Below are 23,612 nucleotides of genomic sequence, written 5' to 3' on the forward strand. Positions count from 1 at the left end.
TTTCCTTTTTTTTAAAAAAAAATTCACAATTTATTTTTTATTTATTTTTCCCTCCATAAGGCTGCAGAATACTATACCTAGAGAGAACCCTGTTCTTAGATTGCCACTATATGGGTCGTGTAAATGACATTCTGACCCCTTTTTTTTCCTCCAGTGGAATGAATCATGTTATTTCCATAGTCCCGTATGGGCCTTATGAAATAGATTTGGCTGAGAACGCATCTGCAAACTATTTGCAGGTTTTCTTTTAAACACATTGATGTTGTAAGGCATTCCATAGAATCTTCCATTATAATAATAATTATTATTTTCATACAAGAGATCACAAAATAAAAGGCTATGCTTGACATCCGCTTATGAAAGCATTCTGATACGAATTATGAAAAGACTTCCTGCCTGTTAAACACTGGTGTTAGTGATGAGCTATGGAACATAGCATGCAACCTGAGATGTTACTTAGGACAACAGATGTAGCTCAATAGTTGGGATAGATCAGTAGTAGAGATGAGGGAACCTGGAGCATGCTTGAGTCCATCCGACCCCAAACGATCGGCATTTGATTAGCTGGTGCTGCTGAAGTTGGATAAAGCTCTAAGGTTGTCTGGAAAACATGGATATACAGTAGTCATTGGCTGTATCCATGTTTTCCAGACAACCTTAGAGCTTTATCCAAGTTCAGCAGCCCCAGCTAATCAAATGCCGAACGTTTGGGGTCGGATGGACTCAAGCATGCTCCAGGTTCGCTCATCTCTAATCAGTAGCCATTAGATGCGACACCCATGGCCAATTGGTTTTAGCAAAGTGAACAGTTTAAAAAAAAAGATGAGGCTATAAGCTATAAACATTGTATGCCAGTTTTCTGCAAATTTTTATGCAAACCCCCCTTCCATGCCATGCTCACCTCTTTTGGGAAAGATGGCGTAGACCTCAAATTATGGTGCACAAATGCAACCAATTTATTAAGGCTCACCGCTAGATAAAAAGCACATTGGGCCACATGTATCATCCTGCGAACGGATGATTTTTGGCGGAAAGTGCCGATTTGCGTATTTTTTTATACGCAAATGGCCGATCTGCGAATAAAATATTCGCAAATCGGCACTTACTGCCAAGTACGCCAGGGGGGCGAAAATGGGGCGCGTAGTGGGCGGAACGGAGGGCGTGGACTCAGAGTCCGCGCGATTTACCATCCGTTCCGCCCAAATATACGCCGAAAACCTACTCCAGTCCTCAGCTGGCGTAGGTTTTCGGCGGTGCGCACCGGCGTGCACGGGATTTATGTAGAGGCAGTCCGCCTCTACATAAATCTCCGTAGCGCCGGAGCTGCGGGGGCATTTTTAAGTCCGGCGTAAAGAAACGCCAAACTTAATAAATGCCCCCCTTAGTGTTTTCATCAGTGCGGCAGGCGAGGCTTGTTGGCTGGGAAGTGAAGACAAGCAGTCACTAGTGATGTGACAGCACAACTGTTGGCAGAGTCATATTTAAGGAAAGGGCAACCAGACTGTGTCCTAGGGCAACCAAAATGCACACGCTAAGATTGAGTGTACTGGCTACTCGAAAAAGTCAGAAAAGCTTCAGTGCAACGTGTCCAAACACACAGAGTATGTCCAGTCATATCCTTTAACTCCACAAATTTCCACTAATCATTTCCAGATACCATAAAGCTAGAGAAGCCATGAAGCGGACAGCAGGCATGTCTCTTCCCTAGTGCTGTAATCTTCCCCTGCTCCAGAGGTGCAAGGCTTGTAAATCTGATGGAGGCGGAAGCATTTGCATTTCATTAGCACTTATGGATGCTTAATAGTAGGCTTTGAACTGACACTTATGATCACACAAACATTTATTGTCACCACTTGGAGTTTACCGCCATGTTTCTTTCTTCCAGGTATCTTCACAGCTCCCATTGAGGGCCGTTACATGCTGTCTGCAGTCCTCACTCCAGAGCATGGCCACCATGTGGAAGCTGTCTTACTGGTGTCCAATGTCAGCGTGGCACAGCTGGATTCCTCTGGCTACAGAAGAGAACTCCTGGAGTACAACAAGCCGAGCTCCAGTAGGCCGGTGTGCAGTGGAATTGGCACATTCAATCTCATTTTGAACTTGAAAGCCGGAGATGAAGTTGCCGTTATTCTAACAGGAGGCAGACTAGCAAAGTCGGAATCTGAGGAAATGTATTCCACATTTAGTGGTGTCTTGTTATACCCATCCACCCCCCTCAGATAGCTTAATACTTAATGAAGAGACATTCAAAAGAGACATTCAGTGCAAAGGAATTTGAAGTGTTAATATATACTATTTAGGAATCTGTACTTATTGTGAGTGAATGTATAATATATGCTGTACCTCATGGTATGCACACTATATACAAGACGACTTTTGCCTATCTGCTGACTTCTTCTTTCAAATATTTTCTGAATATTCCTTAAAATGCAATTTTGTGCACTGTTCAAACTTTTTATACAAGGGTTTTTTTATCACTGAAATGTTCCTCTGCGTATTTTAGAATTTTATATTGTCCTGCATTTGGTAGGTCAGGATCCTAAATGCATTATTTAATGTTCTGCATGTATCCGTCTGTCTTTATTTAAATGTGGTACCTATAGGATTGTGTGTTCCATAAAATGGCTGTAAAAAACAATGAAGAAACTATACCCAGCAAATTATCAAGTGCCTTAATGATGATGATATCATGTGCATAGGGTTGCCTGGAAAAAACTAACTGGGTTTTATCAATGGTCCCACTAGCTTTTATGGGAGTTTTGGGGAAATTCATTATAAAGATGCTCTTTTTAGAAAAGAAGTGAATTATGTCTAGATAGGATTTTTAATATATGTTCTCTATAGTGATTGTAGAGGTAGCAGTCACATCCTGGCCCTGGAGTTAAGAGGAATCTGTCAATGCAATGTCACGATATGTACTGCAGACAGCATTGGATAGATAGTGAATGGAGACTAAGGGCCCTATTACACACACAGATTTATCTTACAGATCATTGAAGCCAAAGCCAGGAATAGACTATGAACAGAGAACAGATCATTAAAGGAAAAACTGAGTTTTCGCCTCTTTTCAAATCCATTCCTGGCTTTGGCTTCAAAAATCTGTCAGATAATCAATCTGTGTGTGTAATAGGGCCATATGGCGCTGTTCACACATAAATAGGGCCTTATGGCTCTATTCACACATAGCCTTTAATTAGTGCTATTTTGCATCAAATTGCACAATTTACAGCAAAATAGCGCTACTTAATGCAAATTAAACGCTATGTGTGAACAGAGCCTAAAGATACCAGTGTCACATCTAATGAAGTACCATAACATTGTTTGCCTCCTCACTCGCCCATCCCTCCCTATCTGTTCTTGTGTAACCTCAAGGATCAGCTTCCAGTGCCGCACCCTGTCTTCAGATCTCGCCTGGAACAGATGATTGACCGTTACTCAAGAATGAGAAGAAGGTGTGTGGTGGGGGGGTTGTTGGCGGGGGCAACCAGCCAATTGAGGCACAACCCCAGCTAAACCCTGCCTGCATTTCACAGTTGCACCCGGGTGAAAAACAAGGTTTCATAAGTTACTAGATGTGACACAGGTATGTTTATTTGCATTCACTATCATCTACCTAATGCTGTTTCCAGCTCATATTGTGAATTTGAGTTAACAGATTCAATTTAAAGGCAAATGACAAGGGAGAAAACAATGGTAGTATAAATGGCATATGGTAGACGGGGAACCTTGTTACATACTTTGCATAAGGTCCCAGAAACTACGAATTACTCCTCAAGATAGAAACAGGGCTATGTGTAAATTTAAACCTAAATCAGATGGGCTTATAGTAGCTACTTCATGTTTTAAAAACCAAACAGGCCTGCAATCTATGAGATCCGTGTTCGTTTCATGACCCTTCGAGCTGCTCAATCAATTGCAGCTAAAGCTGTGTAAGGGCCCTATTAGATGGAGCAATTATCGCTCCATGTAATAGAGACAATGATCAGCTGTTGAAATGATCATTGGCTGATCGTTTCTTTGGGTCCAGAGCTAAAATCATCGGGTGTCGGGCGCTCATTGCCATGTCTAATAGTGATGCATGGCCGACAGCTAGCGATAGATTAAACTGTTATACATTATCTCTTCACACTCCCCGTCTTCTCCTGCTTTCTGCTTTTACTCCCGGCGCAGGGCTGCAGCTTCAGAGTGGCCTGTCTGAGCTGATTGGTGGCTCAGCCAGTCACTGGCCGCGGTGGTCCTGGCCAATGATCGGCTGAGAGGTCTATCAGCTCCGACAGGCCGCTCTGAAGCAGCAAACGTGCATCGGGGGTGAGAGCTGAAGAAGACCGGGAGCGTGGGGAGGTAGGGCAAGGTTAGGGCAAGGGCTGCACGGGCATCGCTGACTATGTCCGTGCAGCCCTTGCTAAATGATCATCGAGCCATGTAACAGACCCAGTAAAGGAGCAATGATTGAGCAAATTGGTGCTCATAAACATTATTGATTGTACCGCCATCGGCCCGTTTAATAGATCCCTGTATGATCACTGGATTCTTCTTGTTGCCCTTTAATTTTATCATCGTTGGCTGCACATGACCTGTTTACAGGGGACAGTGTGTGGTCAATAAGATGCTTTAAATGATTGTATCTTTCATGCAATCAGCTGAGGAGGGTGTTTTCTCATTTATCAGATGATTGCTGGCTCTTTTACATGGGACAGCTATTAGGTTGCATCTTAAAGAGGATGTACCACCAGGTACATCCTCTTTAAACGGAACCCACGGATCGAACTGCGCCGTCACGGGGAAGCCGGTGCCGCGGCCCGGTTCCCCTGCACGGCGCCGTTCTATGCACCAGAACCGGCCGGCCCGCCCCCAGTGGGAGGGAATTCCCTCCCCTGTATGACGCGGCTCCATTCATTCTTCCCCGTGCCGGCGCCGTTCGATCAGTGAGTTCAGCTTAAAGAGGATGTACCTGGTGGTGGTACATCCTCTTTAAATATAGATGAAGTTCTTAGTATCTTCTAATGCTGACCATCCAAATTTTGGATGTATTTTAGTTTTGACACGATTTCAGCATAACAAGTAGATTTCTGTTAGTAATTTAGGGAACTAGTTTTGGGGGGGAGGGGGGTTGTCACAGAAAACACAGACATTGCCTATAACCACAGGGGATAAAATTCTAAGAAGCCACTTTTTACCACTGGGTATTAGGCAGACACTACCTGGTCACTGAGTACTGTAGTTTATTTATTAAGTAAAAAGCCATTTATAGGTTCTAATTATAAAACAAACATCAATTTATTCACCATAGAACTGTTTATCCACATGGGGTTTTCATAGTTGTCTTTAATGTTGAGGCTATGTTCACACACAGTGTACTTTTTATGAAATGAACGGCCGTTGTTTTCAATGAAAGTTGCCACCATTCTCTTCATAATTCAATAGTTTACGTTGAAGTCAATGCAAACAACGGCCGTTGTTTCACACTATGTATTAAACAATGGCTGTTGTTTGGTAATGGCCATTGAAATAATGTTTTTCCTTTTATTTATGGCTATTGTCCATAGACTTTTCTGCAAGTGTTCATTTAAAACAAAGGCGTTGTTTATACGTAGTGGGAACATAGCCTAAGTATGTCATTAGCTTCCACATTCGTTTTCATGGTTCATAGTATTTTTTTTTGTATGGTTGGCAATTAGGTGATACTTTCCTGATACTAAGCAGGTGGTCATTCTGATGTTCCGTAAATAAATGTTTACTGTATACAGATGTCAAACATTACTGTAGAGTCATTTTATACTGTATGTGGTCTGGAGATCTGAATTTGTGACTTTGCTTTTGCTAATTGTTAGTTTATTTTTCCAGTTGTGGTTTGCTATTAAATTAATTACACAAAAACTCAGTGTGAATGTTTTGCTATCAGATTGTTCTGTCAATTGGTAAAATCTATCAAAGAAATGCATTTTAAAATGTAGTCTCTGTAGTCAGCTGTCTTTATGAAGCCGAAAAAAGATTTCTGTGCAGAAGCAAATGCATACGTTACCCAACTCTGTGACTATACTCTGCCTAGGCATTATAATCATCTGCATAGTTAAGTACTGCACCATGTTCCCAGCCCACAATGTGCTTGCTTTTAAAATAACAGCAGATATCTGTCTTCAGGGTGGACTATTCATGATCTTTAAAGGGGAACTTCAGATAAGAAAAACTTGTTTTCTATTAAAAGTACATTAAAAGTTATATAGATGTGTCTATACAATGTATTACCATACCTGTACAGTTCTGCCACACTGGTAGCAGATAGAAATCAAGGGTGTGAAAAAATAGCCTCTGTGCCATTTCACATTGTCTCTGCTATCCCCCCTTAGGAGACAAATCTTCCATGCCTCTGTCTCACATTGTGTGTGTTTGCTGAGCACAGGCTGATGATGCAGACAGGGGGCTTGCTGGATAACCCAATCCCTTGAGTGATTCACCATCTCAGACCAGCCAAAAGCAGGTGCAGCATTAAGTTTACTGATTGTGATGGGTGGGGGACTGATGATCAGCTGAGGGAAAGCATTGCATTCTGGGAAATGCTAAACCAGGAAGGACAGACACACAATACAGAGCAAAAAACCCCTAACACATGGATTTTTGGTAGTTTCAAAACTGGGATAGACAGGTAAGTAATGCTACATGCTTCTGCAGAAGTTTCTTTTTTTTAACCTCTACCTGGAGTTCCCCTTTAACCCCTTAAGGACAGAGCCAATTTCGATTTTTGTGTTTTCGTTTTTTCCTCCTTGTGCTTAAAAGGCCATAGCACTTGCATGTTTCCACCTAGAAACCCACATAAGCCCTTATTTTTTGTGCCACTAATTGTACTTTGCAGTGACAGGCTGTACACTGCAAAACCAGAAAAAAAATAAATGTGTGGTGAAATTGAAAAAAAAAACAAAACGCATTTTGTTTATTTGTTTATGTGTTTTTACGCCATTCGCCCTGGGGTAAAACTGACTTGTTATATACTGTATGTTCCTCAAGTCGTTACGATTACAACGATATGTAACATGTATAACTTTTATTGTATCTGATGGCCTGTAAAAAATTTAAACCATTGTTAACAAATATATGTTCCTTAAAATCGCTCCATTCCCAGGCTTATAACGCTTTTATCCTTTGGTCTATGGGGCTGTGTGAGGTGTCATTTTTTGCGCCATGATGTTTTCTTTCTATCGGTACCATGATTGCGCATAGGCAACTTTTTGGATCGCTTTTTATTACAATTTTTCTGGATTTAATGCGACCAAAAATGCACAATTTTTCACTTTGGGATTTTTTTGCGCTTACGCTGTTTACCGTACGAGATCAGGAATGTGGTAAATTAATAGTTTGGGTGATTACGCACGCGGTGGCGAAACTAAATATGTTTATTTATTTTTATTTAAAACCTGGTAAAAGGGGGGTGATTCAGACTTTTATTAGGGGAAGGGGCTTTTTATTGACAACACTTTTTTTTTTTTAAACACTTATACTTATATGGCGGCCATCCACTCAATTTCAACATTGTGTGAACAGATCCTTTCTATGTTTTCAATCCACTCCTGGTTTTGGTTGCAATATGAGGACCACAATACTGACTGAAATATACGTAGTGTGAACCCAGCATTATACAGCATAGACTCATGAGATAGACACTCGTTTGCTTTCGGCTGCTGCAGCCGAAAACATACGAGTGCCGAGCCGTGATCAGCGCCATTTTGGCGGAGACCTCGGCCGGCAGCAGATACGGAGATCGCTCCTCCGCGACAAGGTCCCGGGGGGGGGGGGGGGGGCGATCTCCGCCACTACACACCAGGAAACGGCTGCATACGGTAATCGGATGCAGCTGTCAACTTTGACAGCTGCATCTGATTACCTGACTACCCCGTTCTGTACACCCTTACCGACAATAGGGCGTAAATATACACCCTTTGTTGTTAAGGGGTTAAGACTGAATATTGCCATCAATCATCTGTTCCTTAAACGGAATCTGTTACTAGGTTTATTCTGCCTTAAATGATGCGCAGCATAAAATAGCGATACAAATACAGAACAGATCGGGGTATTACTTACATCATTCTGTTCAGCCGTTCTCCTAATATGCAGGAGAATAGGATTCTTGCCACACCCCTCCCCCCGCCCTCCAGCTGCTGATTGACAGCTGTCTGCCTATACAAAGCATGGATAGATAACTGCCAATCAGCAGCTGGTGGGCAGAGTTTTCTGCTTCTCATGAATAATGAGGACTACTGGGCTCACGCACATAATGGAGAGGACGACTTATTGTCCATGTTATTCAGGAGGATATCTCTGGATCAGCTGCACAAAACAATGTAAGTAATACATCATTCTATTCAGCTTCTCTGTCCTTACTTCATGCTACCCTTAGATAGAACAGCCTAAACCTGCTGACAGAGTCTCTTTAATGAGACCTGAGACCTTACAAACTATACTCCCACCTTACAGACTATACCCCCACCCATCCCACAGACGCAGCAGCAATGGAGTTATTATAAAATCTCAGCTATAATGCCCTGCGCAAGACTGCTCTAAGTCAAGATTTGGTGTGGTATAATCTTATAAGAGGTTGATAAAGGTTCCTCCACTTCTCACCCTCTACTAGGTACTTCTCTGTGTAATATCATCTCTCTGTGACACTGAGCACTCTCTTGACATTTTTATGCCTTAGGGTCATATTACACAGGCCGATGGAGGCCCGATAAATAATGTGAACAAGTGCCGATCTGCTGGACTGGAACTCATTCACTGAGCCTATTACACGGCTAGATTATCATTTGGCACTTGCCCTTAACTGTCATACATTACCTCTCCAGGCTCCCGGTCTCCTCCTGCCACCGCAGCTTCTCTGAGCTGATACGCAGTCAACGGCTAATGATTTCAGGTCTGGGTCTAAAGAAATGATCAGCTGATGATCGTTGTCTCTATTAAACAGGCCACTTATCAGTCGAATTGGCCCGATTCAGATGATTATTGCTCAATGTAATAGGGCCTTAGAATTGAAGATTTTTTGTGAGTCAAGAGTTGCTAAGCTATTACAGACATTAGAGTACTCCGATATAGAGGGTAAGAGATGTTTTATAACCAAAGAAAAGATGTAAGATATATTACAAGATGTATTATCTTTTTTAGGTTGACTTTTGGAGAACCCTAAACTGTTCCTCATTATTTTCAATGGAAATTCACATTGCCAATCACACAATGCTTAATTTGCCATACAGGGTTTTGAAAAGTATAACAGTATAACATACTGTGGACACTACTTTTGTGTCTGTCAAAAAAACGTATGAGTTTTTTTTTTATTATGGAAGTCAATGGAAAAACGGATCAAAACTGATGCACACAAATGCATCAATTTTTCATTTGTTTTGTGAACCTAGCCTTAGTGCTGTTAAAGGAAAACCCCTGTATGCTAGTTTTATACATGGCAGTTTTTTTTTTCTTTTTTGAAACTCCCATTGCAATTTTTGAGCAAAAACCAGAAGTGTGTACATGGGTAATGGGTAGAGTAAAGGAAGAGCTTATATGTTTCCTACCTGCCGAATCCAATCCTGGCTTTAGCTCGAAAACGTCAGTGATAGTTTTCCAAAAACCTTCCATGTGTGAAACAAGCATTAAAGGAAATTTGTCGCTTAACCCAGATATTGAAATACGTTCCTATTTTCTAATTTGATTTTATTTTATGATTGTAATTTTTTCTTTATTTTATTTTTAGTACGTTATTATGGAGGCTACCATCATTTAGTGACTTGCTTTATGGCAAGCCTTATAGACATAAAGGACGTCTCCAGACCCTATTCTTTGTATGGGACTCATTTGTGAGCATGCTCTGGAACCTCTGTGACCTGTGCAAACGTCCACAAAAATGAGAAGGCAGAACTGTTATTGTCCTTGCTATTTCACTTATCTTCACTTTTCACAGACTAAACAGGACATCTCTGCTTAGTTTTAAGCCTAGTGGCTGGCACAAAAAATGGCCAGATTTCAGGATTATTTTATAATATAAAAATTAAAATGAAAACTGTAAAGAAAAAGTATTTAATGTAAGAACTAGCCCTAGCCTTATTTGGGGGAAATCTATAAACCCTGCCTGAGACAAAAACTGCCTGATTTGACCATAGCAACCAATCATGGCTTAGCTTCTACTTTACCTTAGCGATTTGGTGAATGTATATATGTAATACGGTCTGATGTATAGGATAGGATAGTGATACTTTTTTTCTTACTTTAAACTCATTTGAGAAAGTGTGGTTTGACTTTGGCATTTTCAACTTTATAATTTCTTAGAACGTGGCTGAATAATATCCAAACACACGTAGATAAGAAAATAGCAGCAGCTGCTTCCTACACAGGAATGTACAGTATACTGCGTGTAATCTACACAACTCAAGTAAGCAGGATGTGGATGAGGAGAAATATAGTGCATCTCACACCTGCCCTTTTACTATTGGAATTCCCAGCATACAATGGAGAGAGCTTTGTGTGGATCAGTTTCAGAGTGAATCCACATTAGAATGAAAACATCGAGTGATGTGAGCGGCTTCATACGAGGACTGGTCATGAGTGCTGGACTAGCTGGGGCTAGGATTTCAGCAACTGCCCACCATTTGGGCTTTTATCATGCAACAATGTTGAAAGTATACAAAGAATAGTAAGATTGAGGAAAACATCAAGTGAAATGGGATCCTGAGGACATAAACAATTTGTCGACAAAAGGGATCAGGGGAAAAATGTCAGGCAAAGTATACATCCGGAGCCCCGCAGATCAGCTGTTCAGAGTGCGCAGCACACAGTGTACAGGGCTGGAAGCCATTTGTCTCTGTTTACTGCGTAGCGGTGGTGACCTGCAGCTAAGCTGCCATTCACTTAAAATGAAAAAAAAATAAGACAGTTTGTGAGTCAGTGTGATAGATCAAAAATATCCAATTAAGGATACTAATTTTGAAAAGTAAATGTGGCTCAGTTTGTAATCTTGTTTTAGGTATCAGTTCTCTTCTTTTGACCATCATTGCCTAAATATCGATCATCTGTTTAATGGCCGAAAGAATCCCGTAGTGTGAACTTAACCTTGATTTTACATGTTTACTTCATGTTTTTAGCCCCCTTACCATTGCACAGGTGCACAGCCATAGACTAATACAACAAATGCAGTCTTGTATATAAATTCAGTCTGTTTCATAAAACACTAAAGTGTAGTAAGCTATGAACTGCTTGGATTAGATTTACACCAAAACCATGGTTCACTGTGAACAACCCAGATCAGACTTTCTACTGTCTGAGGAAGGTCATGTGACCTACTTCTGAAACACATTTACTTAGTATTCCAAGAGAGGTGGCAGCACAGTGAAAAAGTAACCATTGCCCAACTTTATACATCAGTGTATGCACATGATGGGTAGTGTAAAGCAATAAAATATATATTTTAACAAAGGGTTAAGAAGTAAATGGGGGTTATTGTAAGCAGGATCCTCAGATGCTCTTGATTCTTGCGTCTTAGTAATATATCATGTCTTGAATGCTTTAAATAAAACATTTACCTCATGCTTTCCATTAGGAATTGGAAAATGAACAAATTGTCCAAGGGGGAAAAAAAGCATAAATGTGTCACAAAAATTCTTAGAAGAAGCATATCTGTAATCTCAGTATAGATCTCAGAAACACTTTGACAGTCTTCAGCATTAGTAACAGTGATGACCATGATACACACCTGGTTTTAATTTATGATGTGTGTTAATTCACGCTCATGTAAGGATTTGTGTGAGTATCCAGGAACATGACAGAAATTCACTGCATATGTGCTTACAGGAAACAGAATTGTTACTTACTGTACATTGAGCAATATATTAACAGGAAACATCTCAAAGTGATCCCACGGAAAGTGTTTAGGGATCTGTTTTATAGTCTGTACTTGTTTTTAGTTATTGTATCTGAGGTCTCGCCACAGCCAAGATGTATGTCCTTGTAATGAATATATTGGGCCCAGTATTTTTATTAAACTATTACTGGTAAAAAGAATGAGTAGACATCCTTTAATCTGCCTAGCTTTCTCTGCCCTATGTATCTAACCAGTCTGCATAGATGGTATACACATCAATGAGTGATTTTTGTGAACATTGAAAGGCAATCCTTCATAGCCAAACACCTGTTTGCTGTCTACTTTTTTAATCAATTGTGTTGTTAAAAATAAAAATAATTTTTAAAACTGAAGTTACACAAATTAGGCATTGCCTACACACCGTATACAGCATATACTGTTGAAGTAACCTTGAAATACTGTTACTGAACAAAATACCCCATACACAGACCAATATCACCCCCATACATTCTGCAGACTGTATAATTGATCACATACAGTTACATCCAGTGATGCACAGGGGGCTCTTTCTGACTGTAGACATTCTCCTCCCTTTTTTCTTTATCTGGCCCAGAGCGCCATAACAACTTCTCCCATCCACAGCTCATAACTGCAGAATCTGTAAGACAAACATTTTAGGTTCTGCACTTTTCCAACACCATCTTCACCATTTACCTACCCAAAGTGCCCCCTTTGAGATACCTGTCTCCCAGTAGGTAGCAAAGTGCCCCATAGTAGATACCAGCAGTATTTTTCCTGAAGCAGGGGACAAGACATTTTGGTGACTTAGGAAGATAAGGCAAACAGCTTGTATGAGTGAGTAGGTAAATGGGAATGCCCCCCAGCAGGTGGATAATTCCCACCCCATTAGGTGCCCCCGTAGGTAGGTATTCCCTTATTAGTTGCCAGTAGGTAAGTAGGTCCTCAAGCAGGTAGACGGAGTAGATAATTTCCAAATAGGCAGATGCATCAGTAGGTAGAGTTGTCCTTTATTAGGTAGATGCCCCCATTGGGTAGGTAATCCCCCATTAGGTTGATGGTCTCAAAAAGTAGTTAACCCCCCCCCTTCCCACTAGGGAAATGCACCCGGTAGGTAAGTAATCCCTGATAAGTCAGAAGGCCACAATAGGTATATAACCCCCACCCCCATTAAACAGCTACCCATGGCATAGGTTGCCATAGAATGTATATACTGTATAGAAGCAGGGTCTCACGTTTACTGCCGAAATCTCTGCTCTTATACAATACTGAATGGTGATGTGTACATGTACGCACTGCCAATCACTTTACATTCATAGGAGCAAATAATTTTGCACCCATAAGGATTTTGTGTCTGGGGCACCTTCACCTCCGTAGCCTCCCTTTTAGTGTAAGTTGCTGTAGGGGATCGGGAGCGGCAATGTGACAGCTGTGGGGGACCAGGACAAGTGTGTATAACTTGTTGCCCTGTTTCTTTTGATTTTGCCCAGACAACCTAGAAGCTCTGTGCCCTAATAATAATATTCATACCCTGTGGCTTTAGAGTAACAGCATAAAATAGTGATCAATAGTTTTCTGGAGAATTAAATGCAAACTTTTAGTACTCAGATTTTCCAACATGCTGACTGTCAAGTGTATTTCCTGTGACCGTCATATAGTTGTTGACTGATTAACTATTAATTATAAACAGACGTTCCTATTGGGAAAAGACCTGGTTGCATGTTTTATTTGTTGAGCCCTGGTCAGCAGGAAATCTATAGGTTTATGGAGGTGTTTAAATGGCAATAAATATGTTTTACAGGTAGTAAAATACATTTCCTCTTCCCTATTTCCATAGGAAAGGAATATCCTCTTTGCTGAGCCATATATACTGTATAAGCTACAGCTGAATCCTGGAGGTCTACATGAGGAGAAAATGCTAGATCTGCACATTACGTACTAATGTCTGTCAACATGAACATTTAGCAATGTGGGGTCCAGCCCTGACTTTCAACCTAAGCCAACTGCATCCACATTTCTGTATGAAGATCAATAATAAATTGATCCATCAAACCATCAATGATCAGATATCAGAATTATGGCAAACAAAATCAGATGTTCATGCCAAATGTCAGAACACCAGAAACTGGTTGATCTTCATCTATGACTGAACCAAACATTACAGTACTAGAATTACACTAGACTGTTAGACTCCCACATCAGGATATCAGAAACAAATGTAAATCATGTTATCATATTTAAAAACTAGATACCCCCACCAATCAGCTGTGAAATGGGGCTGCCCTGGTTAGATCCTGGGCAGGTAGCTGTTGGTTCCATTGGCCTATGGCTATATCCATGTTTTCCAGGTAGTCCTTGGGCTGCATCCACCTTCTCCAGGCATCGGGATTCAAATGCCGATCATTACGGTTTGTAAAAACCTAAACTTTCGGCAAATTCTTTCATCTCTAATAAGAATGTAGCACTATGCTGAAATAAAACTGTTGATAGTTACAGTCCACAAGGAATAGCACAATAGGCTTAGTGGTTATGGCTTACAAACGCTGGGAAGTGACATTTATTGATTGGAGTGCACCAATACATGGAGTGGTCCCCCAGAGAGTCAGATAGCACACAATATTACTGCTGGCACAAACCCAAACCTATTGTGCTGCTGTGGGTCCCCAGGGGGCAAACCCCAGCATGGCCTACTTTACTTAGGCATTATCTGTGGGGTGGCATCAGCTGCTTGTCCTGGTTTGCCCTGTGTCTGTATGGGTTATTGCAACAGCTAGGCTGTATCTTTCACAGTATACTTTTTGCTGTAATCCAAAAAGACTGTAATTGGCAATGCTGTGCTGTAAGGAGAATTTGTTGTTTGGTTGTGCACAGTGGACTTTTAGTAAAGTTAACCCTTTTTCTGTGTTAACTACATTTACCTGGATTAATTCTATTGCACACTTTCTATTGCACAACAGCCGCCACACAGCCCGCACCTCCTGGAGTTACAGCGTTGCGGAACGGGAGAGAGACACACACTGTAACCACATACACTAAGTGGGCAGAAGTCACTGTAATTACTGTATATATCTATATACCAGTAAATTTAAATTTAGACATCTAGCAAGAAGCAACTTTTTCTATTTATTTCCAGTTCTGTGTTCTGTTATTGTCTTTCTTATTACAATGGAAGTTTTTCTGCTTAGTCTTAATGTTAAGTAAAACAAACAAGAATATACAGTCAGACTGTTTGGGGTACAACTTTGGAACTGATCTGTATATTGACTACTCAGTGAAACAATAGTAGAAGTACATTCACTCTTAAAATAGGAGCAGGTCAGTAATGTATGACTGCAGATACTTTTCCTCTTACGTTGCAGATTATTTTCTTCCTAGTAACTCTGGAGAGCTCACTCATTGCTATAGTTTGGAAGAAGTACCTTGGAAAATATGAAATATAATATGAACCTAGCAGGTTGGAATGAATGACTCCAGGTCAAAGGCTGCGTGACTCACGTCTCATCTTCGACTTGTGATCTGATTTATCTGTAACAGTCTATTTTAATTGTATTTGTGGCTCAGTTTACTCATTGTAGAAAAATACCCCCCACTAAGGATTGTCATGGGTTAAAAGACGAACCAGACATTCTCTTTGTACTATCAAGAAAACATTTAGCTGTAGTGAAGAAATATTTTTGCACCTGTAACAAAGTAATAGAAACACAGTTATAGCATACATGTAGACATATGTAACAATGTACAAAACCATTTCATGCACTAAGAACCTGCAGGCAGTGCAACACAGCATCAAGATGGAGACTCCAGTGGGACAAATCAATGCCACTGAGGTTGTAACCTTCCCTACCTTACATTCTTATATGGTGCTTGAAAACCCTCTAATGTTCATTGTTATTATTTAAATGTTTTTGTTTTACTTTACCGCTCCACTATATTTCACCTTGAATATTGAACCATAATGAAAAATAGTGGACCCTCGGTTTAAGAGTAACTTGGATTGAGAGCGCTTTGCAAGAAAAGCTCACAGTTTTTCAAAATTAAGACTTGGTTTAAGAGCATTGCTTTGGCGCAAGAGCTCCCTGTACTGGGTAAGAGGGATTGTGGGGGAGGGAAATGGTCTGCATAGCGTGGTCTACAGCACTGTACTCTGAACCAGGAAGTCTCCCTTACCTTCCAAGTCATAGCAGATCCACTTTAGGCTGGGGCTTGCATCAGAGAACGGGACTGTGGAGGCAAACTCTTCATAGCTGTAATTCCTCTCTCCCCAGACAGAGAGTGCTGTATCTATCTGCCCACATTTGCCATGCTTATTCCTTCATGCTCCCTGCAGTCTCTGTCAGCCCATGTGTTTCCCATCCTCTCCTTTCCTGCTATAATGTGCCTGAACTTGCTATACACACTGCTGCTATAATGTGCCTACACTTACACTCAGCTATACACACTGCTGCTATAATATGCCTGCACTTACACTCAGCTATACACACTGCTGCTATAATGTGCCTGCACTCACACTCAGCCATTCGCACTGCTGTATAGAAAAGTTTCTGTAGCTGTCCTTCTACACAGCTAGATCGGCACTCGTTTACTGGGCCTATTCCACGGCCCCAATAATCGTTAAGCGAGGGCTGCAGGGACATCGTTACCGATGTCCTTGCAGCCCTTGCACCATACATTACCTGTCCAGGCTGCAAGTCTTCACCTTCTCTCCCCGAGTCCCGCGCGCAGCAGCTTCGGAGTGGGGCTGTCAGAACTAACAGACCGCTCAGTTAATCACTGGCCGTGGCAGTCCCTGCCAGTGATTGGCAGAGTGGTCTGTCAGATCAGACAGCCCCACACCTGCAGCCCGGACAGGTAATGTATGGTGCTGCTAAAATCATCGGTCGCTGCCGCGCACCGCTATTCCACCGTAGTGATGTGCTGGTGGCGAACAATGATTTTAGGTCTGAACCTAAATGAACGATCATTGGCTGATCGTTCTCTCTATTCCACAGAGCGATAATCTGCCGAATTGGGCCGATTCGACCGATTATCGCTCCGTGGAATAGGCCCCTAAGGCCCACTTGAAAGAATAAATCTGCCCCGCCCCCAGTTTTATCAGAGTTTGATCAATGTTGGTTCCCAATGGTACTGTATACAGTTGACCTAAGAGTGTTGGGTTAAAGGACTTTAATTGAGGGATGTATTTAGCTGTCTTAGGGTGCCTTCACATGTAACGGACCCACAGCTGATTGCACGCTGCGAATTTGCAGAAAAATCAGCTACGGTTCCATTGCCTTTCATCCCTATGAGAACACATACTGGCATCAGGATTGACATCCCGCTGTGAGTATGTGAGTTAACCCCCCGCCGTGAGCATACATTACCTGCTCAGCACCGCGGCTGCATGTGAGGCTCCCATCAGTCCTGCTCAGCTAATCGGTGCACGGAAGCACTGATAGGCTGAGCGGCACCGGAGCCGGGAGCCTCACATGCAGCTGCGGCGCCGAGCAGGTAATGTATGCTCACGGCGGGGGGTTAACTCACATACTCACAGCGGGATGTCAATCTCGCTGCCAGTATGTGTTCTCATAGGGATGAAAGGCAATGGATCCGCAGTGTGAAAACGTGGCGTGGCACCCTTACAGTAAGATTCTCTTTGTTGCCAATAGCAACCAATCAGAAATCACCTTTCATTTCTTATATTGCTCTGGTAAAAGGAAAGCTGAGCTGTGATTGGTTACTATGGGCACCATTCTCCGCTATGTTCCTGAAGTGGGAACATAGCCTATGGCTGTATCTTTGTTTTCCCGGACTTCCTAGGGCTGCATCCAACTTCATCAGCCACCAGTATTCAAATGCTGAACGTTTGGTCTCGAGCATGCTCGGGTTGCGCTCATCCCTAAACACTGGCAGTAAAAACACCCAGGTTTAAACTGATACTTAGAAATATGTTTTTTTTTTCTAGGAGGTAAATGCTGGTTAAATTTAGTTTTGCTTCCTAGACAAAGGAATTGGAACATATATAGAGAGGAAACAAGGATTTATCCAAGTTTCTATTTTTTTTTTGCTGAATAGAATAGTGTAGCATGCCAAACTATGATGACCCGACAGAGAAGAACTATGGCCAATATAAGGATACTAACAAGATGAATAAACACATTGAAAGTCCAGACAAGAATAGGAACTGATCATAAATGTGAACTTCCAACCCACAACACTATCACGTATACCACAGAGCAGTCCAAGAATGAGGCAGCCATGATCTTTATTGGTCTCTTGACACCATATTTATAAAATTCCAGTTTCAAGCTGTACAACATATCGATTGACTTTGCACATTGCTGATTTTTTTCCATATCTTTTCATGACAGGATTTTTTCTCTGTTGAGACAGAATAATAAAGTCATCATCAAAACCTAAACAAATTGTCTGCACCACCTGGTCCATCTAGTCCGCCCTTATATATTATTATCTTAGGATAGATATATGTTTATCCCAGCATTCAGCTAGATCCCTGTTACCAGAAAGAAGTGCATTATGGGAGTTCCAGTGGTAAAATCTCATCTATTAGGTCACATGATTGCAAACATTTAGAAATCAGAATTTTTACTTTGGTTGGGAATGGAAAAGAAAGCAACATATAGCTCAAAAATTTTAATAGTTAACCACAAAGTTTAGTTGTGAAGTGTTAGTGTTGTTTATTTTTTTATTTTTTTGGAGACTTTCTTTAATATCTTCCTGTAACTTGCCTACAGCTTGGCCATACTTTGTATGCTGAATGTATTGTGAATGGGACACAAAATGGAAGGAGGCAGCTTGGTATAAAATGCTGTTCCAGGGAAGTATGAGAACCATTCTTGTGCAGAATGGTATTGGGACTTAAAGGGATACTCCAGCAAAAATATTTTTCTTTTAAATCAACTGGTTTCAGAAAATTAGACAGATTTGTAATTTACTCCTATTTAAAACAAATCTTTAGTCTTCTCATACTTATCAGCTGCTGTATGTACTGCAGGAAGTGGTGTTTTCTTTCCAGTCTGACACATTGCTCTTTGCTGCCCCTCTGTCCGAGACAGGAACCGTCCAGAGCAGGAGAGGTTTTGTGTTAGGATTTGTCACTGCTCTGGACAGTTCCTTTCTCGGGCAGAGGTGGCAACAGAGATCACTGTGTCAGACTGGAAAGAATACACCACTTCCTGCAGGACATACAACAACTGATAAATACTGGAAAACTGTAGTTTTTTAAACAGAAGTAAATTACAAATCTATATAACTTTTTGAAACAGTTGATTCGAAAGAAAAGGATTTTCGCTGGATATTTCATACCTTTGGAATATAAGGACATAACACAAAGAAAAATTACTGAAATCATGTTCCATCCATGTTATAGAATAGACCCCGTTATAATTGTGTTGGCTCCAGAGATAACAGAAGGCATGATGCAAATATGAGCAGGCAGTTATAGTATTAAGCGATATTGTCAACGTGCTTCTAAGTAAAAGGAAAAAAAAAAAAGCAAAAACACTTCAATGTTGCTTCATTATTTCTTATCTAAGGGCCCATTTACACAGAAAGATTATCTGACAGATTATCTGCCAAAGATTTGAATCCAAAGCCAGAAACAGACTATAAACAGAGATCAGGTCATAAAGGAAAGCCTGAGATTTCTCCTCTTTTCAAATCCATTCCTGGCTTTGGCTTCAAATCTTTGGCAGATAATCTGTCAGATAATCTTTCTGTGTAAACGGACCCTTAATTTCTACAATTTATTACTGGTTGATCTTCTTGCTACTGAAGTCTCTCCCCTCCAATCCACACTAAATGCACTCTGCAGGTGAATCCTTATGTCCCATCACTACACTGATGCTTTTACCCTATGCCACTGCATTGGATGTTTAGCTCCACAAGGTTCCTCACAGTGCTCCACCCAGGGGCGTAGCTAAAGGCTGATGGGCCCTGGTGCAAAATTTTAGCTTGGGGCCCCCCATCTCCCCCCGATCAGGCAAAGTCCTATCTAACATTATATCCAATTACTCTAATGTGCCACCATGTTCTAATGCCCTGTCACTGCCTCCACCTCATGTACTGCACTACTGCCCCCTATCATTAATGGACTGTACTGTGTCATTGTCTAATCATTGTATTCCAATCTTTGACTCTCCAGCTGAAAAACTACAACTCTCATCATGAACTGCCAGTTGGAAACGATGGGGGTTGTAGTGCTGCAACCTGAAGAGCCACATGCTGCAAAACTACAACTCCCATTATAAACTGTCAGCAGGGCATGATGAAGTTTGAACTTCTGCAACCTGGAGAAGTCACCTGATATCATCTGCAGTCCTATGTAACACCACAGATAACAGTGATATCCCTCTGAGTACAGATAATGTAGTAGTCATCTTCAGTCCTATGTAACACCACAGATAACGCAGTGATATCTCTGAGTACAGATAATGTAGTAGATGTCCCCTGCAGTCCTATGTAACACCACAGATAACACAGTGATATCTCTGAGTACAGATAATGTAGATGCAGCACAAGCTGGAGCTCAACGCGGTAAAGATACGGCCATAGGACATAGCTTGGGCCGCCAAGGCAGATGTCTGGAGGAGGGGGCGCTGGTACTTGCTGTCATCTGATTAGGTAAGAGGCCCAATCAGATGACAGCATGTGCCAGCGGGCGCAGCGGGACAGATTAGCGCAGTGCTTCCCAACCTTTTCCACCTCGGGGCACCCCTACTAAATGATGTTCTACAAAATAAGAAAACCGTCATACAGTGACTCACCGGTGATGTCTTCTTTGATCTGAGGCGTCACTTTCCCTTTTCCTCTTCATCCGGCCCAGTCCTCCAAGATGATTCCTTCCAGATACGTTTCATCCCCTTAGAACCTGCGAGACAAACAATTTAGGCTCCGCACATTTCTAGCAACTTCCTTCCCTTCCTCCCTCCTGTAGGCTCCCATAGTAACTGCACTGTTTGGTGTAATGTGCAGTAAAGTGAGTAGGAATGTGGGATGCCCCCTGTATGTAGGATTCCCTGCTGTGCCCCCATGAGCTAATAATGCCCCCAGAGGTGCCCCCATACAATAATAATGCCCCCAGAGGTGCCCTCATGAGCTAATTATGCCCCCAGAGGTGCCCCCATGAACAAATAATGGCCCCAGAGGTGCCCTCATGAGCTAATAATGCCCCCAGAGGTGCCTTCATGAGCTAATAATGCCCCCAGAGGTGCCCCCATGAACTAATAATGCCCCCAGAGGTGCCCCCATGAGCTAATAATGCCCCCAGAGGTGCCCCCATGAGCTAAAAATGCCCCCAGAGGTGGCCCCCATGAGCTAATAATGCCCACAGAGGTGCCCCCATGAGCTAATAATGCCCACAGAGGTGCCCCCATGAGCTAATAATGCCCCCAGAGGTGGCCCCCATGAACTAATAACGCCCCCAGAGTTGCCCCCATGAACTAATAATGCCCCCAGAGGTGCCCCCATAAACTAATAATGCCCCCAGAGGTGCCCCCATACAATAATAATGCCCCCAGAGGTGCCCCCATATACTAATAATGCCCCCAGAGGTGCCCCCATACAATAATGATTCCCCCAGAGGTGCCCCCATATACTAATAATGCCCCCAGAGGTGCCCCCATACACTAATAATGCCCCCAGAGGTGCCCCCATACACTAATAATGCCCCCAGAGGTGCCCCCATACACTAATAATGCCCCCAGAAGTGCCCCCATACAATAATAATGCCTCCAGAGGTGCCCCCATACAATAATAATGCCCCCAGAGGTGCCCCCATATACTAATAATGCCCCCAGAGGTGCCCCCATATACTAATAATGCCCCCAGAGGTGCCCCCATACAATAATGATGCCCCCAGAGGTGCCCACATGAGCTAATAATGCCCCCAGAAGTGCCCCCAAGAAGTAATAATGCCCCCAGAGGTGCCCCCATACAATAATAATGCCCCCAGACGTGCCCCCATACAATAATAATGCCCCCAGAGGTGCCCCCATATACTAATAATGCCCTCAGAGGTGCCCCCCATATACTAATAATGCCCCCAGAGGTGCCCCTAAAAAAACAAACATCCAACTCACCTAATCCGCGCTGTGGCTGCAGGCAGCAGCTCTCTTCCTCCTCTTTGGGCTCCATCTTGCGAGCCGCAGGGACGGGACTTCCGGCAGACGTGATGACGTCACATCCTCACGCCTCTGCGGTCACGGCCCGGCCTCCCATAGGCTGCTGGTATGAAGTGCCGGCAGCCTATGGGAGAGAATACAGGAGGAGGACGCTGACAGGTCCTGCTCCTGTATTCTGATCGCTTTAATGTTCCGCCCGCTCACTGTGCGGGCGGAACATCAAAGCGATCTGTGCATCCCGAGAAGTTGCGCGGCCGCAGCTTCTCGGGATGCTTAAAGTGACACTGTCACAAGTGGCAAGGGGGGGCCGTGCGGGCCCCCCTAGCGTAGGGGCCTGGTCGCCATGGCGACCCCGGCGACCCCTATAGCTACGCCACTGGCTCCACCCTACACTTATTCCCTCATATCCATCTGCCACCATTCTGCTAGACACAATCGGAAATTGGTTCTACTTTTTTGCTTTCCAGGTATCCTTTCTTATTCCATTTGTTAAAGTGTCACTGTTGTTCTAACTTTCAAAATCTAAATCAACTGTAGATGTGATATAAAGCAAGTTTGCAATTTGCATTCTTTTTTTTTACTTATCATGGAAAACACGGCACTTCCTGTTTTCTGACTCTTTTTCTTTCTCAAAAAACAGGAAACAGTCAGAGAACAGGAAGTCCTGTGTATCCCAGGCCATCTGAGCACTCACAGAGAGAAGGCAGTCATGTGACTGATGGACACATTGAGCCGTGACTCTCTATACCGGCCGGAATTGCTGTGTTTAGTCTGTTTTTTTCAACCAGCAGAAAATCTGCCTTCAGGAGACTGGACCCGGATTTCAGGTAAGTTTAGCTTTGTTTTACAGCATGATAACAACAAAAATAATAAATGTATATTGCAAACTTGTTTTATTTAGATTTTGAAAGTTATAACGACAGTGAGACTTTAAGAATCTGTTTTAGGGTGCCTTCACACCTACCGTATCGCAGCAGAAAATCCTCTGCGGATCCGCAGCAGATTTAACTAAATGAATGAACACAGCATCAAATACGCTGCGGATCTGCTGCGGATTTGACAGTGCGTATTTGATGCTTTGTTCAATCATTTAATTAAATCTGCTGCGGATCCGCAGCGGATTTTCTGCTGCGATACGGTAGGTGTGAAGCTACCCTTAAAGGTTTTTTTTTCATTGCTTTTTTATTTTGTCTGTTTCGCCTCATCATCTTCTCATCAGAAAACTGTGAATACACTCTTTTCCATATTGTTTACTTTCCTCTTTCTTCCCACTCCCTCACTACAACCACTTTCCATATCTTTTCCCTCTTTGTGGGGGGCATTTTTCCTATAAAATAACTCTCCCCAAGTGTGTGCTTCAGTTTCTAGGAAACACTGTCATTGCTATATTTTCAGCAAGCAGGCTAAAGAAGAATACTGGTTGGCCTTCCAAGAATCAGCATTTTACATCTGGTACTAATATTCAGCAAAAATGTAGGTCTCTCTTCAATTATCAAGCCTGCATAAATTGCAACGCTTTTCCTAAATACCATAAAATCAACTCCACATTAGACCATTCTATAATGAAAGTTATATGTTCCAAGAGAAAGCTGAAGTCATCTGAGCAGTTAACCTGTATTCTTCCAATTCCTGCACATATTAGA

The 23,612-nt window shown here is 42.3% G+C and overlaps 1 protein-coding gene across 1 annotated transcript in view; it reads left to right on the forward strand.

Annotated features, from left to right (window-relative positions):
- EMILIN2 (elastin microfibril interfacer 2) overlaps positions 1 to 6,982 on the forward strand; it is a 59,077-nt gene extending 52,095 nt beyond the window's left edge. The window contains exon 9 of the mRNA XM_069957727.1: positions 1,886 to 6,982. Within this exon, the coding sequence (XP_069813828.1) occupies positions 1,886 to 2,223 (338 nt within the window). The 3' untranslated portion in view covers positions 2,224 to 6,982. The remainder of the gene's footprint in view (positions 1 to 1,885) is intronic.
- The last annotated feature ends 16,630 nt before the right edge of the window (positions 6,983 to 23,612 follow it).

This window comes from Dendropsophus ebraccatus, chromosome 2 (genome assembly GCF_027789765.1).
Source record: "Dendropsophus ebraccatus isolate aDenEbr1 chromosome 2, aDenEbr1.pat, whole genome shotgun sequence".
NCBI lineage: Eukaryota > Metazoa > Chordata > Amphibia > Anura > Hylidae > Dendropsophus > Dendropsophus ebraccatus.